The sequence below is a fragment of the Lytechinus variegatus genome, chromosome 3 (assembly GCF_018143015.1).
Source record: "Lytechinus variegatus isolate NC3 chromosome 3, Lvar_3.0, whole genome shotgun sequence".
Lineage (NCBI taxonomy): Eukaryota > Metazoa > Echinodermata > Echinoidea > Temnopleuroida > Toxopneustidae > Lytechinus > Lytechinus variegatus.
The window spans coordinates 20,798,783-20,808,097 of record NC_054742.1 but is presented as its reverse complement, the minus strand read 5'-3'; the positions used below and the strand labels follow the sequence as shown (position 1 = coordinate 20,808,097).

The 9,315-nt window shown below is 33.7% G+C and overlaps 1 protein-coding gene across 1 annotated transcript; it reads left to right on the top strand.

The window, feature by feature from the left end:
* Positions 1-8,411, top strand: LOC121410466 (protein lifeguard 4-like). The gene is made up of 6 exons (XM_041602576.1): positions 1-133; positions 2,412-2,554; positions 3,031-3,139; positions 6,644-6,749; positions 7,243-7,394; positions 7,899-8,411. Exons 2-6 carry the CDS (start codon positions 2,461-2,463, stop codon positions 8,152-8,154), a joined length of 717 nt encoding a protein of 238 aa, XP_041458510.1. The 5' UTR covers positions 1-133; positions 2,412-2,460; the 3' UTR covers positions 8,155-8,411.
* The last annotated feature ends 904 nt before the right edge of the window (positions 8,412-9,315 follow it).

The window sequence follows — 9,315 nt, the reverse complement described above, 5'->3', positions numbered from 1 at the left end:
TTTGCGATATGTACGAATGACGTCATCTTGTGAGCTCTCAATCGACTCCGAAGTAGTTCTAGAAGTGCCAGCCACATTTAAAGTGCTAATAAAGTCAGAGGTCTAACTTAGAAAACTGTCTAGGCGGCGAAAGGTAATTAAATTAGATCTATGTGGAATCAATGTTGTGATATGTTGCGATCGTACTACGGATTTAATTGTTGTTTGGGCGTAACAGACGAGACAAAACTAAAACGGGCTAAATATTTACTTCAGTCCCACGCATTGTCATTCGTGTTGGTGCTTGGGTATTTTTATTGTAGGATTGCCGAACACTTAATTCTAAATTCTATCGAGTATCATATCACTATCAAACACATTGCTCTCATCAAGTACACCAAACGCTCACTACGAATTCACAAATAGACTTAGACACTACCTAAAAAGGAAAGACTTCCATATGTCCCCTCCACTAATTTAAAAAAAAATGGTTCCCCAAACATGCCAAAACCCCCTTCTGTTTTTCTATTTTTACTTCTTTTTTTTCTTCTTACTTCCGGTGGGAACTTGGATTCGAACCTCTCGCTGCAGAACGAAACATCTCCAGTATGTCGCCTTACTCACTGAGCTAGCAGGGATTGTTGAAAGCCATGGGTTTCATAACAATTATCAACCGATATTACGACTAGTCTACTCTCCAAGAGTATTGGGTATTTATTTTTCTGACTAAATAAACCGATGCCATTGGGAATTACACACACTCGAATCTTTGACGGAATAAAGCCATATTTTGGTATGTATCTGACTTTTCCTTCTTAAATCTCTTAGATATATGTTAGATAATTCTTGATAAACCTTCTCCATATTTTTTTTTCAATTTTAGTGGAGGGGACATATGGAAGTCTTGCCCCTAAGGAATATAAATACCTAGTAGTATGTACAAAAAAAATGTAGAAATTTTGCTTTTTTCTTTTTGTATGATGTCAATATCTCCAGGCGTCCAGCACTCTGCTTCGTCTTCGGCTTTGCTAATTAAGACTTTAAATTTTCGAAAGTTCGTAGGACAAAACAACAACAATGAAACAGCAGCATTTCTACTGAAAAGCATTAACTTAATATCTCTCACACGTATTTGTATTGCGAGGTTAGTATTAGTCACTCCTAGCCGGTAAAAGGCGCACGGCCAATATGGACGATTATCTCCAATATCAGAGCCTTTTTAAATAATTTGGGTATAAAATTTCAGAGACAGTCTCCAATTTGGGAGACCAATTTCCTTTTTTACATTTGCTGCAAAAGGATTACCTTGGCGGCAAATAAAAATGTGATAGGCATATTCCTCATGTAAAATTACCCCTTTTCATCGTCTACTTAAAAAATTCACTGTCTACTTTTGTTTTGATAAGGTTTTATGTTGTTGTCCACACAAAAAACAAATGGGCTTCTGACCTCAGTGACACAAAATTTTGGGTGGAAAAAATTACGCTTTTGTCTGTGTTTCTTTTGTTCTTTTGCAAAGCAAGTCTCAAATATGGGAGGTTGTCTCCCCTATTGGAGAGTCTTCCATATTGGCTGTGTGCCTCTACTGAATGAGGTGACTATTGAGGTCCAAACATTAACATGTATGTACCTCATAGGTGACAATGCGTTAAAACGGATTAGAAATGGTTACTGTTTCGTGCACTGTATTTTATGATATTTCTCACTAAATACGAGTTTTGTGCTTGTTTAATTATCCTTCATTGAAATAAAGATTGTCCATTAAATATAATCCTCCTCCTACTTTAATTGTAATAAAATAAAGGGAAACTTACATTTGAGTCCTTTTTCGATCTTTTCTTGGCAGTCATTGCGGTCACCGTCGAGTGCGATCAAAGCGGTACGAAGCTGATTTTCAGATCACGTGATACACTATGGCGGTCCGACGGTCCCAGACCGGTAAAAATCGCTGTCGGGCCAGTAATTTTTCCAAAATAGCAAGATTTAAGGGTACGACATGACCAGTAATAAAAAAAAAAACATTGTTGGGTCAATAAATTTTCCAAAAATGGTCAAATTAACTGCAAACTATTTCCCCCCAATAAATTCTGTCATTCACACACAGAATACATACAGAATGAATCACATGTTTCAAGGTATTGTGAGGCACACTCCCATCCAAATATAATTTCAGTGTCCCCCCCCCCCCCCCCCCCCCCCCCCCCCCCGGTTCAGTTTATGTACTAGGTAATTGAATAAATTATATCTTGAATTTTTAATCTAACAGACCTAATTCCCACAATTTTTTTTTGGGGGGAACAGCATAGGCTACTCAGTGAATTGGCTTTTGTTGTGGAAGGCAATCATACAATCATTTGGCTAATTACTTAGTAGGATGTTTGAAAGTGGAAGTGTCATGAAGTATTTCATTCAATGTTTTGTTTTCTAAACAGGAGCAGATTTGGTTTCCTGTTACTGTCTGATCCAAGGAAGCAAGTCAAAATGTCCACCAAAATCCCAATAGAAGGGGACTCTGTCCTAGAAGATTTCTACCATAGCACTAGTGTAATGTCTGCTCATATTGACATAAGAATGAGTGAGTATTTGTAAATGTTTTTATGTTATATTGTTTATAGCTTTGTGATCAAATACATTATAGGGGAGAGTAAGGTAAATAAGGCCACTTTTTTCAAATGTACCCTGTGGTCTTTACCCCACTCTCCACTAAATAAAGAAAAGCAACAGTATACGATTGACCCCTTGATAATGTTGTGAATAAGAATATTTTCAAGTCAATGAGTCTGAATTCCAGTTTAAACCATTCTGAGGCTGAGACTGAAGATATTATTGCCTGGTATCACTCAATTATATTTCTCCGTAGATTTCAATTGTTTTTTCTTTCACCTTACCTTATGGAAAAAACAGTTTCTATTTAGATTTGACATTACATTAGGTGTAAATGGAAATTTTCCACAATTGAAGTGAATTTTATGCTAAATTATACAAATCATAAATTGCTTTGCATCATACAAAAATTATCAGAACTAAGTTGTCTAATATTTTTACTTTTAGATTTCCTGAGGAAGGTGTTTGGTATATTGTCTGCACAGCTTTTGATGACTGCTGTGGTGTCAGGAATCTTCATGTACTTTGAAGGAGTCAAGAATTACATACAAGAAAGGTAAATTGGACTCAAGCAGTGTAAGGTTTTTTTAATAGTATAATATCTCATTTTTCAGTAATTGTATATTTTTCAGTAATTGTAGACCAGTCTCAAACTTAACACTTCTATGTAAAGTCATTGAGAAAGTGGCGTGCACACAACTAACTCACCATATTGAATCTGATAATCTTTTTGATTCTCTCCAATCTGCCCAAAGGCCAGGTCACAGCACCGAGTCAGCTCTGATCAAAGTAAAAAATTATATCATGTTTCCTCTGAACTCAAACAATGTAGTTTTTATGGCGATGTTAGATTTTTCTGCAGCGTGTGATATTATAGATCATCAGATTTTCATATCTCGGTTATTTAATAGCATAGGTGTTAGGTCCACAGTTTTATCCTGGTGTCAATCATACCTGTGTGGATGGTCTTCACAAGTTGACATTGATGGACATTGTCAAATCCCACATGAAATTCAGACTCCCTCAAGGTCAATAGTTGGACCCATAGGTTACTTAAAGGTCAAGTCCACCTCAGAAAAATGTTGATTTGAATCAATAGAGAAAAATCAGACAAGCACAATGCTGAAAATTTCATCAAAATCGGATGTAAAATAAGAAAGTTATGACATTTCAAAGTTTCGCTTATTTTCAACAAAGTAGTTATATGAACGAGCCAGTTACATCCAAATGAGAAAGTCGATGACGTCACTCACTCACTATTTCTTTTGTTTTTTATTGTTTGAATTGTACAATATTTCAATTTTTACGAAATTGACGATTAGGACCTCCTTGCCTGAAGCACAAAATGTTAAAACAATGGAATTCCATGTGTTCAGGGAGGAATGAAACTTCATTTCACATGACAATGATGAGAAAATAAAAATATTTCATATTTCATATAATAAAATACAAAAGAAATAGTGAGTGAGTGATGTCATCAACTCTCACATTTGGATGTAACTGGCTCGTTCATATAACTATTTTGTTGAAAATAAGCGAAACTTTAAAATGCCTTAACTTTCTTATTTTACATCCGATTTTGATGAAATTTTCAGTGTTATGCTTGTTGAATTTTTCTCTTTTTATTCAAATCAAGTTTTTGTTGGGGTGGACTTGTCCTTTAATATATACCCTTCCTGTCGGTGACATCATCCGATATCATTGTGTCAGTTATCATCATTATAGGCGCCCCTTTTCCGACGGTGGCTGCGGCGACAGTGTCAACATTGACATCTTAACCAAGGTTAAGCTTTTGAAATGTCATCGTAAGTAACTTAAAAAGTATGTGGACCTAGGACATGAAACTTGGGCATAAGGGTAATAGTGTTTCACTGAAGAGCCTGCCTGAGTTTCAGGTCACTTGACCAAGGTCATTTAGGGTCAACAAACTTTGATAATGTTCAGGGTATTTGTGAAATTGTCATCATAACTTAAAGTTTATGGATATATGAAACTTGGACATAAGAGCAACCATGTATCCCTGAATATTCCGATTGTTTCAGGTCACATGACCAAGATCAAATGTCATTTAAGGTCAATGAACTTTGGTTGTGTTGGGGGTATTGTTGAATTGGCATCATACTTAAGAAAGTTTTTGGATTTTGTTTTATGAAACGTAGACCCAATTAATGGTAATCAAGTATGTATGAGTGTTTTGCACGTTTTAGGTCACATAATCATGGTCAAAAGTTATTTTGAGTTTGAGTCTATGGACATTGTATTTTATTATCATATGAATGTTTTGTCTTGTAAATAGCTGTTTTCAAAGTCAGCACTGTTGTTACATGTATAACACATCATGTAATGCAGGAGAGACTGCCAGATGCGTTCCACTTGTTTAAATATGATTTTTGTACCCCCACCAGATAAAGTTCAAGGGGTATATAGGAATCGGTGGGTCCGTTTCATATCTTGTGCATCAAACTACTTTCTCACTTTTTAAACAATTCTCATGAAACTTTGCACACATCTTGATGTTGGAGTAAAGATGTGCATGACACATTTTTTGTATGTGTCGGAAATTGTGCTGCCATGGTAACGGTATATTATTTAAAAAATCTTGTAGTTCGAACTTCTTCCTCAGTTTTATGAAATTTGGCACACACATTGGTCGAGGTAAAGATGTGTGAGACATATATGTGTGTCAGAAACCATGTTGCCATGGTAATGACATATTATATAGTGAAAATCTTGTGGGTTGAAATCAATTCTCATGAAATTTTGCTCACGCATTGGTTTTGAAGTAAAGATGTCCGAGACCCATATGTGTGTCAGAAATCGAGTTGCCACGGTAGCAACATATTATATACTCCAACATAGGTAAAAATCTTATGATTTGAACTACTTCATTAGTACTCAACCAACTCTCATAAAATTTGGCTCACACATTGGTCTTGAGGTAAAGATGTGCATGGTTTATTTTTTCATGTGCTGGGGTGGTATTCTGATAATCTGAAATCCATTTTATCTCAGATAAAATAAAATATCTTATCTCCGTGAAAATCAGTGAGATAAAATACCCTTAAAATCTTTCCAAATTGGTATTCTGAGAACAATTTTATCTTCATTTATCTCTGTAACACACACCTATCTTTAAATCAATATCCAATTAGAAGCGTGCTTTTATAGCTCTCTCATATCACTCAACCAATGGAAATCCATTCCGCTAGGAAGTGAGATTGCGTCAATTTATTGACTCCAAATATGCTTGCGCGTCTTTCAGAGATTTCTTTTTAACAAAAATGACAATACTCTTCTTTTTTTCGAAGTCTATTTCACATCTTTTCAAGCATCATTTCAAAGACAATATTAGTCAAGAAAAGTCTTATGAAATAATTCCTGATTGTACAGGAATAACTTTAAGGTGTTCTCAATGAATATATCATTTTTCTTAATTTTCATGTCAACATTGGGAGTTCATTCACCTAGAAATATTGACGAAATCAACATCGTGGGGATAAAATAGGTCTACCCTCTTTTAAGTTTATTGTATTTTTTCCTCAAAGTAACTTGGGCACAAGCACATCATCCACGTTGCAACGTCCAAATACGCGATGGGTATGTCTGAGCAGCCACTGCTCTGTTGCGTATCATCATAGATACGCAAGATAAAATTTTAAATTTTATCTGAGAGATAAAATGTCATCTCAGAATACCAATTTCACTTTAAGAGATAAAATATTTTAAAGATAAAATGACCTCAGAATACTGCCCCTGGAAATCATGTTGACATGGTAACAACCTATTATAGGTAAAGATAGGCAAAAATATTGCAGTTTGAACTACTTCATCTGTTTTTTAATGAGCTCTCATATTTAGTTCACACATTGGTCTTTGGGTAATACTAGGCAAGACATATCCTTTCCATTTGTTAGGAATCGTTGCCATGGTAGTGGCATACAGTGGGGTATTGATCACCTTCAGTTATAGTTCTAGTTATTCCTGATGATATATTTTTCACATTCAATACAAGTAATAGATTCTCACAAGTTAACTTCAATTTTCTTTTTCTTTGTTTTAGTCCTGGTATGCTGATGATTGCCTTTGTATTGTCTTTCATCTTCTTGGTTGCACTCATGGTGAAGAGCAGGGAGTACCCAGCAAATATGATTCTGCTTGCTTGCTTTGTAAGTCTATTGTCATCATTATCAAGTGGGATTGGGGGGTCAAGGGTCAAAGTGGATAATAGGAAATTGAGAATGACATCATGAAAGAAGCATTAGACTGATGAAAGGGATTAGTTGTCAATGTTACCTTCTATTAATTCATGGATTGGAATGAGGAGGGAAGCTTGAAAATTATAGATACCTCCAACTATGTTTATTTGTTTTGTGATTTTAATTGTTCAGTTATTGTCTTTAATTTCATGGCTAAGCATTTCTTTGAACTGGAACATTTATTATTTAAAAGGCATCATGCCTTTATATATTATTAGTTTTAATTTATTGAAATATTTTTTATATTGAATAAATATTTTATAATTGGAAATTTACAATGTTCCCAAATATGTGAGTGTGATGGTATTCATAGTTTTCAATAGTTCATAAATCATGTTTGTATTGTGCTTTCTAATTTCTCATTCGAATATTTTGTTAAAAAGTTCTGTGTTTTCTTTTTCAGACCCTGGTAGAAGCATATTCAGTAGGTACAGTTGTAACATTCTATGACAAGTCTGTAGTGATTGAAGCTCTTGTCTTGACATTAGCTGTATCATTCAGTCTGTTGGTCTTTACTGTTCAGAGCAGGAAAGACTTTAGTACATGGGGTGCAGGGTAAGCTTGACATTCATCTATCTTTCTTTGTGTTATATTCAGGTTTCAAGTAATATGATCCATTAAGCACTTATTATTTTAAAGTAAATTGTGGTTCATTTTGAAAATATGATAAAGCAATTTAAGTGTTCATGTTTTATACCTAAATCATATATACACTGTAATGTAGAGTAACATTTTTCTACTGTGTCTGAAAATTTATGGACATGGAAATTATGGCCTTTGGCTTGTGAAATTGAATTCAGATTCAGAAACAAGATCAAAAGTGTGGTTAGTAATAGTATATATAATTTGTGAAAGGGCATCCTGTCTTAATAGCAAAACTTTCCCTAAATACCAATTAAATGTACTAGTTATGTATATGCATTTATTTTATACATGTATGTATATAATTTGTCAATATCAGTTTAAGTGTTAATTAATTTAATATTCAAAGGTCCTGAAATGTACAATTTACCTTTTATTACATGTAATAATTTTTGGGTGTTTTTGTGATTCATCCAGTTTGTATGCAGGTTTGATGATTTTGATTGTTGGTGGTCTCCTTCAACTCTTTATTCCTCATTCTGACATGCTGGAGCTAGTCATCGCCATTGGTGGTGCCATCATCTTCAGTCTCTTCCTCATCTATGACATTCATCTTATTATGCATAAGCTCTCACCAGAGGAATACATCATGGCTTCTATCAACCTTTACTTAGACCTTATCAACCTGTTCCTTTATATCCTTCGCATTCTCAACCAAGCCAACAAGAAGTGAACAATTATAGACTGTATTTATCTCTCCTAGAATTCACATTCATTGCACAATGAACCAGGCAACAAGTATAATCACAGCTTTCATTATGGTTTATTCACTTATAATACACTATCTTAATTTATTTCAAGAAACAATATCTCATACTTAGATATTATACCAGGAGTTTATGAGGAACTGTATATTACATGTACAAGGACATTAAGGAAAACAAATGGGTATAATATCTGAGTGAAATATTTAAGTCAGTTTACTGATTACACATACTTTAAAAATTCCCAAAGCCAATCTTTCATTAAAGGGATGCTCCGGGCTGAAAATATTTATATCTACTAGACTAAAATTCACAGAGCAAAATGCTGAAATATCATCAAAATCTGTTAATCAAAAAGTGAAGTTATTGAATTTTAAAGTTAAGCAATATATTGTGAAAACAATCATGTGTACATTGTCATGAATATTCATTATGTGGGTTGATGATGTCACATCCCCACTTTCCTTTTTCTTATGTTATAACATGAAATCACAATTGTTTCATTATTTTATACATGTGTGAATGATATGTCTCCCTTATAATGAAATAAGTTATAGCAATGAATAACTAATGCACTTACTCAGTTTTCAATCCAATGTTTTTAAGTTTTTGAAAGGAAAATTTGAAGAAACCTAAGTTCATATAATAAAATAGAAAAGAACAAGTTGGGATATGACATCATCATTTGCCCATTGAATATTCAGGAAGACAAGCCTAGAACTATTTCACCAGAATAATGCAAAACTTTAAAATGTCATTGTTTTTGTTTGATTTTTCTTTTAAATTATATTCTCAGCCTGGAGTATCCCTTTAAATATAATAACTTTTTGTCAGTATTGATAGTTTTTTGTGATAAAATTTCCAATATCACAACCTACATGTACTATTTCAAGATATGATTTCATATTTCATAAATTTATGCAATGAGAAATCCAACCATAGCAATATAAAAATCAAATACGATTAATATAAAGAGAATATTTTGTATATTTTTAAAAAGATATCTGTATATACTATACGTTTAATTTGTTGTCATGCACATGGAAAGAAATGTGATTTCATTTTTCATCTTCCATTTCTTTTTTCATTCGGTATAACTCTGGGATACTGCCTTATTACAATTCTCATTA

Excerpts from the sequence above, each read along its gene's own strand:
- LOC121410466 (XM_041602576.1), top strand. The coding sequence starts at position 2,461 with ATGTCCACCAAAATCCCAATAGAAGGGGACTCTGTCCTAGAAGATTTC. Across the intron at positions 2,555-3,030 it reads TCATATTGACATAAGAATGA|ATTTCCTGAGGAAGGTGTTT; the intron begins GTGAGTATTTGT and ends TTTTACTTTTAG. Across the intron at positions 7,395-7,898 it reads TTTAGTACATGGGGTGCAGG|TTTGTATGCAGGTTTGATGA; the intron begins GTAAGCTTGACA and ends TGATTCATCCAG.